This window comes from Primulina huaijiensis, chromosome 8, assembly GCF_012295235.1.
Source record: "Primulina huaijiensis isolate GDHJ02 chromosome 8, ASM1229523v2, whole genome shotgun sequence".
Classification (NCBI taxonomy): domain Eukaryota; kingdom Viridiplantae; phylum Streptophyta; class Magnoliopsida; order Lamiales; family Gesneriaceae; genus Primulina; species Primulina huaijiensis.
This window is the reverse complement of record NC_133313.1, coordinates 18,681,050-18,699,534: the sequence shown is the minus strand read 5'-3', so window position 1 is coordinate 18,699,534 and position 18,485 is coordinate 18,681,050. Positions and strand designations below refer to the sequence as shown.

Genomic DNA, 18,485 nt, shown 5'->3' with positions numbered 1-18,485 from the left:
TACAACAAAAATGGCTTTTCGCAGCGCGCAAATTCGCTTTTCGCGANAGTGAGCGACACCTCATCGGTACTCACATAGGTGTGCACGGTAGGTGTGCAGCATATCAAAAATATATATATATAATTGTGTGATAGTGTGCAGCATATCAAAAATATATATATATGGAACATGTGATATACACAGGATCACAGAAAGCATTAACAATATTATCTTTTTTTATTTATAATTTGAGAACTCAACCCTATAACTTCCAAATGACAAAAGTAAAAAGAGATGAGATCAGATTTAGTTTACCTTTTTTTAAAAAAATATTAAAAAAAAAGTATAAATAGATTCCAATTCTTTAAAAAAATATGTGATATTTATTTTATGATATTAAAAAATTATTAATTTAAAATATGAAAGGTATCATAGAATCATATGATTTTTTTAAACAATTATTATTTTATAATGTATCAATCTCTTTATTAATTTTGGAAGTCACTGTTTATCTGACTTAAAAATTGATTGAAAAATACGTTGAATAATATTTTTTTTAAAAAAAGTAAAATTTTATATATTACATAAGATGACCACCTAGACGTCTTCTAAAAATCGGGACGATGAGCGACCACTCAACACCTAAAAGATCATAGACGACACCTTTTAGAACACTCATAATCGGTGAATATCATCACAACCCTTTTCGAGCACCCTTTTTTTTCCTTAATTGCTGAAAAATATTAAGAAAATTAATGTTGTTGCTGTTACAGAGTCAGAGGAATGATATGATTGTATACATATAAAGGAAATCGAGGGATCTTATTTTTACAATATTTCAACAATCCGGAATATGTTATTTATTATTTCATTTTACCTAAATTATGATGAATTTGTTTCAACATTTAGAAAATGAATTTTTTAATCTCATGAAAATTCTGTAATATTTATTTATAAAAAATACTAAATCTTATTTTTAGTCACAGTAAATATATTTATTATATTATATGTATAACTTATTTTAATAATCATTTTTGTTTCGCTTTTAAAAAATAAAAAAATACTGGCCTCCCAAATATTTACGCATGAAATGGGCCAAAAGGGTAAGAAAAGTACAGGCCCAACAATTTCATGATCTTGGGTTGGCCCATATCTATGCCAGAAAGCCCATATTAGCCTGATTTTTCTTCTCCACTTGAGTTTCTCCATCTATTTCTCTTCTCCACTAATTAACAACAATGACTTTGTCCAAAGCCGCTTGTGACTTGCGAGCGCAGTCAATTCCTCTAGGTTTTATTTAATGTAAAAATATAATTTTTTTTGGTTCAAAAAACGAAAAATAAGGCTAATATGGGCTTTATAAAATGAAAATTTAAACCAACAAATTTTTTATATGAAGTTTTAAATAGCATAATCACAAATAATAACATCATAATTAAGAAAAATGGATAACACGAGTACTATGAACTATACAAAACACAAAATCTTATGTAAAACAGTTTTTTAAGTCAACTTTGTGAGACAAATCTTCAACTCGACAATAACCATGAAAAATATTATTTTTTTATGTCAAAAGTATTAATTTTCAATGCAAAAATACTATGTTTCATTAGTTATATTACTAAGAAATATGGTGTAATATATATTGATTTGAGTGAAAAACATTTAATCTATGAAAAATATTACTTTTTTACGTCCAAAATATTTTTTGACCGTAAATGTATAATTTTTTTTTGTTAGTTATGCTATTTACTTTTTATATCAATTATATATTGTGTAACATATATTGATATGAACCAGATCAACTCGTCTTTACTGAAATAAATTTAATTGCAATACCTTGGATATATTGCCACGTACGAATAGAGGCTTTTTGGTGTTGGAAACCTTGCACGATATGATATTAATACATCTTTATATCATCACCAGCTATGTTGATTTTGACAAACTATATACAATTATTTAAAAATAAATAAGAATTGAGAAATCTAGTAACTCGAAAAGGACCAAACCACTTATAACCAAATTGGAGTAAAGCAAGCAATTCAAAGCTATCTGATACATACTTTCATTCATAGCTGATTAATTATGTCAAAAAGTTTTTGTATAGAAATCAATTGTATAGAGCTCTTGTTATTATCCTTCGTAATTGTATGAAAGTTTGTGGCTATCCTTGGAGCCCTCAAGGCCAAGAAGACGCAGTGAGCATGGCTGTAATTAAGGGGTATATACTTGAAGTCGGCCCTCGACGCCAAGACGTTATTAGTACAAACCTCTGTTAATCGTTACTTGACCGGGAAGAGGGGACTTAGGCGAATTATTTCGTTGAACTTTCATAACAAACTCTTGCGTCTCTTTAATGTTTTATTACTTTATCGTGTTTATTTATTATCGCTTATCAAAAAAAAATTCGCATTGAAACAAATTAATTAATAAATAACTGCACAAATTTGAAAAGAAAAAGAACCCAGCCAATTTAACTCTAGCCAATACATTTTTTTGTTGCAATCTAGGAGCAAACACGAATATTTTTAATGATCGCACTACAACAAAAATGGCTTTTCGCAGCGCGCAAATTCGCTTTTCGCGACGCACATTGCACGCTGCAAAGTTGGAAGCTATTGAAAGTTCAAGATTATCCGCGGCGTGCTTATGCACGCGGTTGAAAGTTCAAGATTATTCGCAGTGCGCGTACGCACGCTGTTGATAGTAATAGCATAACCGTCGCTAATTAGCGACGGTTTTAACATTCCGTCGCTAATATTAGCGACAGTTTTAAAATTCCGTCGCTACTTAGCAACGGGATATTTTAAAAGACCGTCGCTACATTGCGACGGTATTTCAAAAATCCCGTCGCTAATTAGCGAACGAATTAAAACAACTGTCGCTAATTTTAGCGACGGTTTATGCCAAATCCGTAACTAATCTTGTTATTACAATAAAAAAAAGTACGTTTATAATTTAATAAATCTTAAAAAAACTACACTATCATAACAATATTCATCTTAACTAAGACTTAAAAATTTACAAAAAATTGAAACAAAAAAACGTACCTTAAATCGAAACTTAAATTGCTTAAGAGAGAAATTAGCTACTATAGCGACGGTTTGAAAGAAACCGTCGCTAATATAAATATTGCGTCGGTTTTCAAAAAACCGTCGCTAAATATTAACGGCGCACATTTGCACGCACGCTGTTGTTTATATAATTTTTTAACAGCACACATAAACGCACGCTGCGGATATTACTATCCGCAACGTGCTTTTAATGCACGCCGTTAATACTGTCAAGTGCAATAATATCAACAGCGCACATATGAGTGCACGCCGTTAAAAGTAATATTCGCAGCGTGCTTTTAATGCACGCCGTTGATGACGTGCTGCGGAAAATCATTTTTCTTGTAGTGTCGAGTCACTAATTATTAACCATGAATACATAATTATCTTTTATCCTATCTTATTATCACATATCAATCTGATTTACCAAAGTATCATTGATCCAAAAACCAAAACTTCATTTAACTCATAACATTAAAAACGTTTAATTTGAAGAAATATTTAAGAATCAATTTCCACAAAGGACGCAAACTAATCTCCGTGCTCTATTTTCTGATAAATCATGAACTATCGTTACATGGAATCAACTTATAAACTATTCTGGACAGACGCTGTTGCCAAAAAATTCAAGGGCTGTCTGGAGCAGTTCTAGGCAGCCACGATATAAAATTTTTTTTTTAGAAAAAAGATTTTTCAGGGGCTTCAATTTTTAGGAATTTGCAGTTGGAAATAAATTACTCAACACGATTAAACAATAAAAATCATACGATTGATAAAAAACTGGCTCTGATATCACTGTTGGAGTACCATTTTCTTGCACCCAAGGTGCAACGAAAGTTTAAATTTTTTTGACGTATACATATATGTATAGACATATATGTAATATTATTTAATTTCTTAATTAGTTGTTAATTAATTAATCAATTATAGATCTATTCAAAATATTCCATGTTAACCATTTACATATAGTAGTTACCATTATTAATATTATTATTTAATTAGTAAATTCTAAATTTACTAAATAAATAACTATAAACTCATTATAACTCTGATCGACGATCAGACTGCGTCGATGTATCGATGATAAAATTTTGTTCATATAATGAAAATTTAAAATTTGAAAGACAAAATTTCCATTGATCTATTTTTTACAGCCGTCAGTTTTGTGAACTTGTTCACTAAAACAGACAAATCCACTCTCCTAACTTAATTTGCAATTAAGCTAACTTTCACAACTTTCATTACATGGATAAACTCAATTATAAGCAATTTGTTTGATTTTTATCAAGCTACAGTCACCAAATTCAACTACTTGAATTTGACTACATTAGTGGGAACACAGAATCCGATACTTGTGTGACCTTTAATGGTTAAGGGATACAGCTAGTCTTGAGTTCACAACTACATTGTGATTATTCTTATTCGAGATTACCCTAATTAGCCACATTCTTTTCATCAACCTATTGATCAAGAATGTCACAACTCAAGTTTGATCGCACTCATCGAATCATGGTAAGAACATCTAGTAGCATCGCCCCATGATCTCCTAGATATCACTGATTGTCCTTGAAAGAACCTTAAGTTATGGTTAACGTATAGTTCAGTCCCTTCAACTCATATATCCGGATCGAATCTGCAACCATTGATATATCGAGAGTTGCAAATGAATTTGAAAACGATATGCTATATCTTTGAGTGATGATAGTGACATTGGATGTGAAACTAGATAACCACATTTTCTAAAGCACATATTTTACTCCGGCAAGAGATTCTCTGCACTAGCAACTCATCGGATCACATAGGATATCTTCACCTGTAGACAAATGGTGAATCCTCGACTGCAAGGCATTGACTCCTACGTATTTCAAACTGCAACCAACCTCGTCACCTGATGACTCTCAATGGAGTCGGTAAACGAGTCAAAGTGCAGTGCCAGTACGTAGAGCTTCTATGTTATCAAGAACTGATGTTGTACAATCATAATTGCAGACTTTTTCACTCGAGAATTGATAACCACTTGGAAAGTCTGATGTAGAGTTGTTCAGTACATCATCAAATTATCACTCATCTGTATGAATGCACATCTTCAGTCCTTACAAATGAAACACGTCGTTTACATAACAGATGTTAATGTCAAATTCAAGTGACTTTTATCTTTATCTTTTCCAATGAAACATGTCGTTTACATAACAAAAATTAGTCTCAAGTTCAAGTGACTTTTATTCTTATTTTAGACAGCTGATTCGACTAAGAATCTATTTAAAATATATTGTACACTTATTAATAAGTTTCACGATCTTAAACAGACCTCATGATATCTATATATATTCAAAAGATTTATCATGCAACTTGCATGGATACATAAATAAAGTAATTGCCATAATTGAATTAAACCGTAAAATATTATTAAAATAAGATTCTTTTTACATAATAGTCAATAAACCTAAACCAAAATTTTGCTCGTTGGATACCTACTCTAATAGGATAAAGATCCCCACGTTAAAAATGATTCTAGTTAGATGATAAGTAAGATATTATTTTATATTTGATTGATGAATAATACTCACCTTAGTTTATAATAACTAATTTTGGTCTCTAAAATATATCACTTTTTCCCTTTCATAAACATCCCTCGACCCCCTAATCTCTAAACTTTTATGAAAAAAAAAACATAGCAAATTAAAATCTCATATATAAATTTACGTAACATAATACTATTCTAACATATATATATAATTATATTTGCGTCAATATATAAGTATACAATTATCGGATGGTAATGCCCATTAATTCTATGTTGGAATGTAAGAAATGGCATATATATAGCATGTTGCACAAAGAGTAAAAGTGGTTCATATTACATTGCTTGGAAAATGAGGGAGATTGAGGTAATCTCAACGAATATATATAATTTGACTCTTCTTCTTTAATTAAATTTTCATTTAATAAAAGGTGAAAAGGGTCACAATCTTTCTGTCATCTTTAGAAAGCACAAAAAAACAACCCCATGAAATCAGCTAAAATGGAACATCGCAAGTCACCACCATAAGAAACGGCGCCTTTCGATGAAATTACACTCTCTTCCCTTCTTCTCTTCTCTGCAAACTGCTCCATTAATCTTGCTTTCCCGGTAAGCACAATCCATCTGTACGCATGTATTATTTATGTATATTTGCATGCACAGACTATATATATATATATGAATAATGTGTGTCTCATCTCGTCATCTCTCGCTTTGTCGAAGAAGAACTCAGAGCCCACCTGATTTTTTTTAAAAAAAATACAATGGGGTGTGAGAATTTTCGTTTATTGGCATTAATTATTATAATTTTGCATGATTGGAACTAATTTTATATATTTTCAAGAAATTATATTTTTCCATGTAAGAAAATTCCATAAAATCTGAACTTTTATTGATTTTGAAAATGTTGTCCATGTGTATAATAGTGATATAGTCAAAGATGGAATTTTTATAATTAAATAAATGCATATCTTTTATTTTAAGTTGTATTTGAGTTGAAGTATTTAAAGTTAGAGCTTTCATATCGATAATAACAAATCAATTGGTTTGTTTGGACAAATTCATTTGAGAATGAATTTCAAATCTCAAATAGTTATTTTTTGAGTCACTGTGATATATTTCAAATCTATCATACTATGAAGTCATTTTATATCCTCTCGCAAATGCTTCATCAAATTCAATCATTTCATTCAAACGCAACCTTTTTAAGAAGTTAAATAATTCTAATAATATTCTGAATGAACAAAATAAATGTTGCAAGGGGTTTTCTCCTCGAGGTTTGATTTAATTCAATTTGAAACTAATTAATAGAGTGTATATATATATATGATTCTACAAATAATTAATACTATATATACTTACATACACCTTATATAGGACTCTCCTCTCATCATTAATTACTTCAATTGTGTACGCATATTATATATAAACAGAGTTTTGATATGATGAACATCAATTGTGGATATCTATGTGAACATCAATTGAGTTGACGGTCGTTTATAAGATATACACGACGTTATCTCAACGATGTTCGTATAAATTTCATCCATATATACAAAATAAACTTTATTCATATGAATAGACAGAACATAAATTTGGAATTGTGTCTGAGATATGTGAGTTGGAGTTATATATACACACATATGTATGTATATCTATAGTACACGTAGATGCATGCCAATGCCATCCAAGAATTTAATGTGCAATACATAAATAGTAGGCTCAACCCAAATTAAATTTTTTTTTGTTTAGTGAACATTTACTCCCAAAAAATATATAGCCACAAAAAATTCAATTATATAAATAAATCAAGAAAAAAAATTTATTTTTACAATTTTAAGTGAATTTTAAAATAATAATTTTTATTTTTGTTTTTGTTTTTGTTTTTGTTTTTGTTTTTGTTTTTATTTTTATTTTTATTTTTATTTGAAGAGAAAAGGTACTAATTAGCCGGAGGCGAAATAGTAGAATCCTCACGTAGTCCTTGGTCACTCAGCCCTCCCAAGAAACCTGAACTGTTCTCTTCACCTTTCCACCTTATTGTGTCGTCTTCTCTTATTTTGCTCAAAAAGTACACTTTTTTTCTTGAATATCATTTAGCTTGTGTAAACTGCATTTTGATTTTGGGGCAGATAATTTGTGGGTTTTGGTTAAAAATGGTGAAAAAGAGAGATACAAACAAGGAAGAAGAGAAAAGGAAGAATAAGAAAAGGAGAACGGCATGCTGTGAGAAAGAAGGGATAAGAAAAGGGGCTTGGACTTCTGAAGAAGACAAGATTCTTGTTGATTTTATCACTCAGAATGGGCATGGCGCTTGGAGAAATCTCCCCAAAATTGCAGGTTTTTTTCCTATGCTATATGCCCATTAATTTGTTAGCTGTTTTATGAAGTTAACTTCTAAATCAAGCTCTGCTAAAATATTTCTTTCTTTTTTCTTGGCATTTGGATCTATCATTTTTCTAGTAGCTGTGGGAATCTTGATCCTGACCGAAAAGATGCTTAAGTCCATAAATACAATAAATGTTTGTTTGTCAAAATTGGGCAGATGATAGAAAAAGTGGGGAGTTGAGTTGAAAAGTGGTAGGTAACATTACCCATACAAGGATCTTCTCATTTGTCCTAGTTTTTGAAGATTTTTCTACTTTTATTTTTTGTGAGGCATGTGGAGTATATGATTGCTTCTGAAGAACTTCAGAGCAGTCACCCTGAGCCTAGCTCGAGATACTGAAGGCTAGTTGAGAAAGAAAGATATGTTTAATTTTTTCTATTATTTAGAGGTTCTAACATAAGTCTTTTCATTTCGTTTCAACTGTGATTTGTCTGGATAAACATATGAAATCAAGAAAAGCTGAAAGAATTGTGAAATAACAATTTGGAACCAAGAAATGGAAAAACGAGAATTATATGGATTCACGGAGACTTTGTGGATAGAAACAAAAAAGGATATATCCCGATTGACTACTCAATCAAGCTTGAGTAATGAAATTACGAGGCTATAGAACTAGAACTAAACTCGACTAGCATGCAACTTGAACAACACATATATAAGATTGGTCCCGAGTAATGAATAGAAGGAATTCCTCTAGTATCTGTATCTTTTAACCATTTGATGGTTTTAATACTAGTTAAGTGTGCCATGGTCACGAATGATTGTCCTGAAAGAATAAAAACTAAAAATAAATATTGATTATTCTTTCTTAAAAGGGAGGGCAGAAACACATTTCCTGATGTGATGCTCTGTCTTTCTGAAATCCTAAAATAGAAGGAACGAGTGGTATATCGTGATCATTGCTGATCACAAGGCTGCTAACATGACTCCTTCGACTTGGCTTAGCTCTTCTGTTTGACTTGGACAGCATTCAAATTCAGTCCCTTGCAGCGATTATCTCGCAGATGAACAAGTTGTCCTAAGATCACCCTCTGAACTATTATCAGAGGAACTGGACGCTGAACCAAGAATGAGTAGTAAAATTACAAATTAAGAGACATTTTGCTTTTACATACCTTACACACTTTCAATGAATAGGACGACGATTTAGAAAGGCTCCAGCACTAGAAGTCATTAGTTCTCTGCTTTATCATTTCCGTGTGTCACACTTTTATCAGTTGATAATCTTCAAGAATCAATATTGATATTCAACCAAGAAACTAATGCTAGAATCAGAGAAGCACGATTAAGTCCACGAAAAAGAAAAATACGAGCTTTTTTCAAGATGATAAGAAGAGCTTTTTGTTTATGCGACAACTACAGGTCTCCTTCGGTGTGGGAAGAGCTGTCGGCTTCGCTGGATAAACTACCTTCGACCTGACATTAAACGCGGTCCCTTTAGTGCAGAGGAAGAGAAAAGGATCATTGACCTACATGGAACACTCGGTAACAAGTAAGGAATTGCATTTCTCACCCCCTTAATTGCCCCCGCAAACCCACCGCCACCCCCTCTTTCTCAAAAGAATTGCCTATAATTGGTATTCGAACCAAAAGTCAAGTGCTGGATGCACATTACTTGATAAAATTGAGGGGGGGTTTTGGTTAGATGACAAAAACTGACAAATGTCCTGATACTTTTATGGCTGCAATGTGGTACACCAATATAATCATGGCGCTTAAATTGAATTATACTATTATTACAATTAACATTTGTTATATCATTTTAAAAAATTGAATTATACTATTACATCACAAACTATAATTTTGGATATAGTTATCGTATTTGACAATTCAGATGATCTGTTGAACTCCAAAGTTCGGCCTGGATTTTGTTTGTTGTTTCCTCATATTTCTTCGAGGAACAAGAAGCAACTACGGGGCATCTACCACTATTTAAGCTATGTTCCACATCAAGATTCAAGGGTGTAGGTGAATCAATATCCTGATTTTAAATCACTACTACTCTCAGATGGGCGGCAATAGCCTCGCGTTTATCAGGAAGAACAGACAACGATATCAAGAACTTTTGGAACTCACATTTGAGGAAGCGCTTTACCAGCGTAGACTCCAACCAGCCAGTTCACTCCTCTGAGTCAGTCGACACAAATCTTGAATCTCCACTGTCTTGCCAAATGGTTCAATCAGAGAGCATTCAACTCGATGTCACATCTTATCCACCAAATGAAGAACAGCTTACACCATCAGAGAATAAATCCGAAGGAGACTTCTTCCTCCGTCTGTGGAACTCTGGAGTCGGCGACTCATTTCGAAAAATCAAGGAGTGTACAAGTGAATGGATTGGCGACAGGTCATCTCACAGCCCAGCTTCTCAAACATCATCCTTGACTAAAGTTGAATCTAGCTCCATAGCTTCAAACCAACTCTCCAAATCCATGGCCAGCCAAAATGTGGAACCTGTGAGCTGCATAAAGGAAGTTGAAGTTTTTGCAGCCTGTTCTGATTTACCGAAACCATACGAGTTTGATGAATCAGCAGATGTAATGTTACAGTTATTACTAGATTTTCCAGCGGGAGGCAACGATATGGGATTCCTTCAAGAATCCTTTAATAATGCATCTGCTTCTATCCAATATTAGACGCAGTGACCTTCCTTTGGTGCCGTCAATGTGATAATTTTCACCAGAAGAATGTCTAGTTGGTATAGGACTGTTTGTAGTTTGGTCAACCTTTCGAGCTCGATCTAAACCAGAAATACTAGTTTGAAAAGAAACATTTTCTATCATGATCTGAAGTTTGATATTCTGGTGGTAAAATTAAATCGATGAGATCCTATTCTAGGTAGCATGTTAATTATAGGTTAGTTCATGTTTGTTAAATGTTTCTTTAAGGTAAAGCCTGTAGACTATAGTTAATGATGCTGTTAAGGGATGAGCATTCCACCTTATTTTGAAACTCGGACAAAAATAACAAAAACAATCAAAATAATTGAATCGACACTAAAAGAAACAAGATAAGTTTGGTTCGCGGGATTTGGATTTGAGGGAGTATTTGAGTGGAAGATTTGAAATGATTCTGTTGTGATAGATTTGAAATTCACCACAATGGCTAAAAGAAAAACTATTTCTGATATGGATTTCATTTTCAAGTGGATTTACTCAAACGAACTAATTGATTTATTATTATGGATTTGAAACTCATAGTTTCAGATCAATCAATCCAAATACAACAAAAAAGAAATCATCTTCCCCGATTTGGTATCGGTTTGTTTGGTCTGTTAGGTTTTGTACAAAACAATCAAAAATCGAATTGAAACGATTGATATACATTTCAGAGTAAGAAAAAAAAAATCAATGATTTATCAGGATAAAAAACTATTCCTGCCAGCCACATAAGCCAAGAAGAGAAGTTACTGTCGCATTCAGACATTTCACTTGAGAATTAATTATTCAGTGATAATATCAATTGTAGGATGAAAGTACTTATTATTGCAACTGATGGTAATGCAAAAATCTTCAAACTTCATATCATATTCAAATGTAACCGTGTTGGCCAGTAAACATAAAAAATGGCCAACAATTATGCATAACCTCCGAAATCAAAGCACAAAAATGATTTTCCTTTAGGCATCCAAAATATCAGAAGAAAAATTTAAGAAATAAAAAATTATTTATCATACAAACTTGCCCCATTTAACGAAAAGTAATCACTTCTCTTGATTAACCTGTATCAAATAATACATAACTGTGCACACTTAATAATGAAGTTGTTGGCCACCATCAATGAATTTGGTTTCTACATCGAATTACCACACAATCAATACATCTGAAAAATAAACAAATATTCGAACAGGACATGTACACATAAAGCTTCACTTTGACATTTGGACAAGATAATTTCACCTTTAGAAACATCCAAGTAACTTCTTCGGTCCAGTTCCAGTAGCGCGGTATTTGGCACCCATCTCTTCTGCCTTGAGAAGATCTTCCCCGCGTTTGGCTTCAGCAATCGCTCGTTTTTCTTCTGCTGCCTTGTGGACTTGTGCAACCTTGTTCTTCATTTTCTCTATGTACTCCGCCTTCTTTTTCTCCAGTTGTTCCTATAAACATTCATATACTGGATCACAACCAAATTCTGCACAATGCACTCCCATTACTTGCATGCCGACGACTATATCATTTATTCAAAACCTTGTGATCAAAGGGATGATAAAGCATGGTAAAGAAAGACCCGTTAAATATTGAAACAAAGATGGAAAATTTTGGGGTGATCTGATTTTGTTTTTGTTTCTTTTTTAAATTTGTCGTTTTAGGGCTACGGCATATGCCTGCCAGGTGAATGTGTGTTTCTAAATAAACAAAAATCTCACATCATATTATATGCACACATGTCAATTGAAAATTTGAGCACCAAGCCAAATTGCAAAATCAAAAACAATTTGATAGCAAAAAACTACTGGTTTCAAACATTTGTCACTAGTCTCTATTTCTATGTATGAATGAAAGGGACGGATCCTATATTCTTACGTAAGGATGTAACCAAGAGCAGCTCAGCCAAAGCTCGACTCAAACTCGGTAGCTCAAGTACAATCTCAAGCCATGCTCGAGCTTAGATTCTAGCATTCTATGAGTAATAGAGCTCAAAATTTTAATATTAATTTTTTTTTTATGTTTTAACATATATTGATGAAATGAATATTTTATCTTACTTTCATCATATTAACATACTGCAGTGTTCAATTTTTTTAAAAAAAATTAAAGGTTTTCTTGTGAAAAGAGAATTAAGAAGTGAACCAAAGCTTAAATAACTAAAAAATTACTCAAATTGAGCTCGAACTTGTAGTAAGCTCAGGTTCAAGTACTATTTTTTGGTCGAGACAAGCTCAAGAGTAGGGTGATACTTGAGCTCAACTCAACTTGATTACACCCTTAATGTCCTATTTGGGACTCAACTAAACTTGAGCTTCACTTAATAGAAAGGAAGTTTGAAGGTGGTTTTGGAAATCATCTCCTTAACTTTCCTTTGAACTTCAAAATATATACTCCTGGAACTAACCCAACATAAACTTGGAAAATAAGGATGTGAAGCTATACCAACTAAATTTGAGACTCCAATGTAGATTTTCAATAATTTAAGCTAAATTAAAGCTAAAAGAATACAAATGAATAATTTTGAAAATAATCAATGCGCAAAATTTAATAATAGTAAATTTAATAATAAAAACTATTATTAAATTTTAATTTATTGGGAAGTATTTTTCTGACAAATTCATGTTTAAGGTTTCTCTTTTTTAAAATAGTTAAAATATAAATCGTTAAGTAATTATTTTAGCAAATTTTTTTTATTATATTCTTCACATACACATCAAATGTGTTTTATTTACTACTAGCTCTTAAAGGGGCAAAGGTAAATTAAATTGCTCGAGTGCCCTGGAGCCTAAACGCAATGCAAAGCAAGCACTTTATTGAATTCAAATATAAAGAGAAACTTATGTCACAAAAATCTGATATGTGCTTTACAAATTATTTAGCAGCAAGCCTGTAGGCGAATAAGCATTACCATAGCAGTGCATTTCACTTCAAGTTAAAATCCACATTAAAGCCATACTCACCGGGAGTTTTTAATAACTGGGGCATGCACAAGTATATCAAGAAAACAGAGAATAGATATTAAATGAAAAAAGTGTAATTTGTTTTTAAAAAAACTTGGATTAACTAACTAACAAACATAGTTGTCAAAGGCGAGCGAGAGGCGCTCCCAGGCGCGGGCATTGCGCCTGGGGAAATCCCAGGCGCAACGATTTACAAAGGCGAGCCCAGGCCTTGGAAGGGCTCTCGGGCGCGCCTGAGATTGCCTTTTTTTTTTAAATTCAGTGACAGAGAAGTTGCATTTGAAAATGCAACTTCTCTGTTTTTTTTTTAATATTAACTTAAAATGTAAAAGGCCCAACCCAACCTTAAACCCTAGCAGCCCAGTTAACAAATTAAATATCATGAGGCGACGAGCAGAAGTGTGCAGACTGCAACAGAATTACAGAAGCCAACAACGTGACAGCGTGAATAAGAGAAAGGCCAAGAACCATTTATTGAAGAAAACTCATGTATCAGTTCTAGGGACTCTGATGATTCGATGGAAGAAAATGAACTTGATTTGGATGATTGAAGAATTTTAATCGTGTTACTTATTATAATGAACTTATTAATTATTTGTTGTTTTGTGTGACATTGTGACTTAATTATTTCATATTTTAACATATTATTCTAAGATAAATATATTTTTTAAAAAAATAAATAATGTGCGCCTTGCTTCGGTCAGGCGCGCGCCTCGCCTTGCGTCTCGCGCCTCCGGCTCCAGAGCCCTTGTGCGCCTCGGTGCGTCTTGCGGCCTTGACAACTATTCTAACAAACATGAACTGGTCATAAAAAATAAATCATGTGCGCCTTGCTTCGGTAAGGCGCGCGCCTCGCCTTGCGTCTCGCGCCTCAGGCTCCAGAGCCCTTGTGCGCCTCGGTGCGCCTTGCGGCCTTGACAACTATGCTAACAAACATGAACTGTTCATACATTTTTTAGCGACAGGACGTAGCAGTATGCGAATGATTGAATTTTAGAACTTTCAAAACAACATCCTTTACGGCTCTGCCTACTTGACAGCAAAAAAGGAAGGGGTTGGAGGTGGGGTAACATCAAAAAGCAGAAAATACACCAAGTTGTATAGCTAGTTACCTCAATCTTCTTAAGCTCAGCCTCTATATTAGCTTTCTTGCAGTTCTCCCATGCCCCAATAGCGGATACTTTCTTCTGAGCTCTGTCAATAATGCAGCAGAAAAGAGCCACAAGTTGATAAATGCTCCATTTTCCATATTTTTCGTGGACACGGACAAGCATTGAAAAATCTCTAATGCGACTTACTTGTTTTCAGCTTTTGACTTCTCACTTTCTTCCCATGCTTTGATTAAGGACAGCCTCTTTTCAGTTGCTACCCGTTCAAGTACAGCATCTGCGGTGGTGAGATATGATGGAAAATTTTGTAACTTTCTCGCCTCATTGAATATTAAACAAAAGGAGTAGTAGCAGTATTCTATATAGTCTTGACTACCTCTGTTGATGGATCCCTCGGCTTCTTTCTTCTCAGTAGATTCTGGTTCTTTAGCATAGAACAAAAAGAAAGTCGAAAGGTTAGAAAAATATTTGCTTAAACAATGGCTAATCACCGTGTTCCTAAGTAGGACAAGTCAAAATTTGCAATTCACCAATTAATTTTAAAAAACATAAAACATAATTCAAAAGGGGTGGCTTTGAATTTAAAGAACATGTACCAAGAAATCCAATTTCGAACTCGAGAAACAATTTTATCAGAGCAACCAAGAACCCTTTTTTCCTTTCCAATCAAAGACAATAAAAACATCTCAAATATCAACACATACATACACATAATACAACGCCTAGATACGGAGAAGAAAGGGTGCCTTTACTTACTTTCAACAACAGCAAGAGCCTTGGACTCATTGGGTTTCAACTCTTCAGCAGGTGGAATCTCAGCTTTCGCTTCCACCACATCTTTTAGAGCCTCCACAGGCTCCACCACCGGCGGCGGAGGAGGAGGATAGGAGCAGGTCTCGGGTTCCACATTCTTGGTTTCTTCGTCACCCATTACTCGAGAAAATTGGTTATATTAGCAGGAAAACACACATTATTCAGCAAGAGAACGTACGAGACGAACGGTGGTAGATTAAATAGATCTTAACGGTTGGTTGGAGGAAGGTAAGTGTCGCTTGCAATTGAACACAGAAGGGAGCTGTCCGATCGATACAGATAATTGTTGGCCCGTTGTCAGTGAGTTGGCTGCTACCCACATACTAACTTGGGAAGTTATTTTTATAGTATAGTCTAAGGAGATTTTATAAGTGATATTTTCAAATCTTTTTTGTATATAAAATTTTAAATTTATATAATAAACTAAAAAAATAAAAGTGATTTTTTGTTAACAAATATTGATAATCTATTATTGTATTTATAGCTAAATAGTTTAATATAAAAATAATAATATATTTGATACATTTCTTTTAGGCATAGTTTGATACAAATTATAGGATAAACACGTGAGATATAATATAAGGATAAGTTAATGATAAATAAGATGTATGATATTATATTTAATGTTTGGTATGATTTTAATAAGAGTGATTAAATTTATATATTAGATTGTAATGACAAAATTAACATTATCATAATAAATTTTATAATTTCAAAGTTGTTGCTTGAGTTCATATTTCTTATATGTTCATGTGTCGACAGTGCTTGCATGATTTATTTATTTTTACCTAATTTTATATATTATATAAATATGATAATTGAGCCTTTGATTTTGTGGGTCAAGTCAAATATCAATTTTTAAGGTTAGTCGAATGATACTAATAAATATATGACCAATTCTCAAAATATTAATTTTCCAAAATTATGTGAGTAAATAAATTAATCTTTTTTTTTTTGAAAATTTAAATTTTTTGTGTGTATATTTTCATATTATTATTTGAGTAATTTATCCTCAAAGGAATCTTGGTTTAAGGTTGGAGGAGGGCAAATAATGTTGGTGGGATTAATTTTTCTTTAATTAATAAATCTCACCAATCGAAATAATCATTTGCTATCGAATATGAGTTGTATTTTGGATATGACAGCCACTCCACAACCACCAAAAATTTCCAAAAACATATTCAATAATCAATAGTTAACTAGCGATTACAGGTAATTATAACATTAAATCAATCAAATGAAGATTAATAATATGATGTCAAACTAATATTTATTGCCATATAAATTGTTAAAAAATTAATAGTTCTATCATTGAATATATATAAATTAGCGTCGTCTGTAAATTAGCGTTGCCCGCAACGCGTTGCGTTAATATAAATTTGATATGATTTTATCATACAAGTTTAGTATGTACTTTAATAAATTGGTTGTGTTTCTCGTGTTTGCCTGCTGATTTCAAAAGTAAATACGTGAGACATCAAACGCACCTCTTGACTTATACTTTGAGGGTTTTTTTATGCATTATCTCATTTTCAATATATTTATGTATTTTTGTTTAATTTACATATACTCTAAACTTTATTATATATGTTAATTAACACATACTATATAATTTGATACATCCAGAAATGTTTACTTTGTGAAAATAATGATATCAATGTGTATTATGAGTTTCATGTGCGCATAATAATAAAAGGTCATAAAATCGGTGACGTATATGTAATTATCTGTCAATAACTACTAATGGTAACAATAAACTTGAGATTATTCTAATTATTTTATCATCTAACATCCCTTTTAATTATTACCAAAATTATTCAATTCATACTTTGATTAATTAGGCCTACAATTCCATAATTCGCTACAAATTTTCACTCTAATTGGCAAGAGGAATATCAATATATTGTACTTCAACAAACTTTCTCTCGATAATTACATTCGATCCAAATTATTTATCTACCAATCAATCGTAAACAACAAAAGCCAACACAACTTTATTTTGTTGGATGAACCAACCTACGGCTCATGACCATGTCCATGTACCTTCACTCATAGAATATTTAACTCTTGGAAAATAGTATCTTTCGCCTCCCTCGACGCTCGAACCTAGAACATTCAGGATTCAGTACCTAGATTACTAGAGTTTTGGTACCAATTGAGCTACTACTCAACATAATATAATTCATTCAATTAATTCTCAACCATTTTTTTTCCCACAGAAACTCATGTGAGATAGCCTCATAAGACAATTTTGTAAAACAGATTATCTATTTGGCTCAACCCAAGAAAAAATTATTTTTATAATAAAAATATAAATTTTTATTATAGATATGAGTCGATTGAACCTGTCTTATGAATATAAATTCGTGAGACTGTCTTACAAGACTTATGGATATAGATACGTGATACTTTGTACGAAGATACCTACTCTTTTTTTTTTTTACCATATATATTTATTATCAAAAAAAATATAAAATTCCATTTCACTCAACACTTAAACCTGAGATAATAGAGAACAAGAGTATTTTGACATTTTCACATAGTAAAACATTGTAATGCACATTTTATGATAGATTAATTAATAGATCATATAAATAGAAATAGATAATTGATAATTTTCTAGTTATATTGTTATCAGAACCTTTCTTTTGAATTTTACTGAAACCTTATTTGAAAGTTTACTATCAAATAAACATTCAGACCTATTAGAAATTTTTTTTAAAACATAAATCAGTGTAGATATATATGTTTAATTTACTCGAGCGACCAAGGAATTTGATCATAACAAATTTTATTCGTATTTATTTTCGACAAAATATCAAGTCATTTAAGTACAATACAAATTGGCGAAAATATAATACATATACACTTAATTCTTTACTTAAATATAACTAAAGTTTGTACCTAAAAAAATTAACATAATTTAGCAATAATAAATTAAAGTATGCAAATTTAAACTTTAAATGATAATTATTTTCTATAATTCAAATGACTCATAAAACAATATCCT

At 32.1% G+C, this 18,485-nt stretch overlaps 2 protein-coding genes across 3 annotated transcripts; one reads left to right on the top strand and one right to left on the bottom strand.

Annotated features, from left to right (window-relative positions):
- Positions 1-6,054: 6,054 nt before the first annotated feature.
- Positions 6,055-10,736, top strand: LOC140982478 (transcription factor MYB17-like). Of its 2 annotated transcripts, XM_073449000.1 has the most exons (4): positions 6,055-6,165; positions 7,689-7,896; positions 9,308-9,437; positions 9,954-10,736. In XM_073449000.1, exons 2-4 carry the CDS (start codon positions 7,713-7,715, stop codon positions 10,579-10,581), a joined length of 942 nt encoding a protein of 313 aa, XP_073305101.1. In that variant the 5' UTR covers positions 6,055-6,165; positions 7,689-7,712; the 3' UTR covers positions 10,582-10,736. The 2 variants fall into 2 exon arrangements, with proteins under 2 accessions (XP_073305101.1, XP_073305102.1); XM_073449001.1 differs by lacking the exon at positions 6,055-6,165 and having other exon boundaries at positions 7,513-7,896.
- Positions 10,737-11,635: 899 nt separating this feature from the next.
- Positions 11,636-15,778, bottom strand: LOC140982413 (remorin-like). Its single transcript, XM_073448907.1, has 5 exons — positions 15,419-15,778; positions 15,039-15,086; positions 14,852-14,939; positions 14,666-14,747; positions 11,636-12,041 (listed from the first exon to the last, which is right to left on the bottom strand). Exons 1-5 carry the CDS (start codon positions 15,591-15,593, stop codon positions 11,847-11,849), a joined length of 588 nt encoding a protein of 195 aa, XP_073305008.1. The 5' UTR covers positions 15,594-15,778; the 3' UTR covers positions 11,636-11,846.
- Between the last annotated feature and the right edge of the window lie 2,707 nt (positions 15,779-18,485).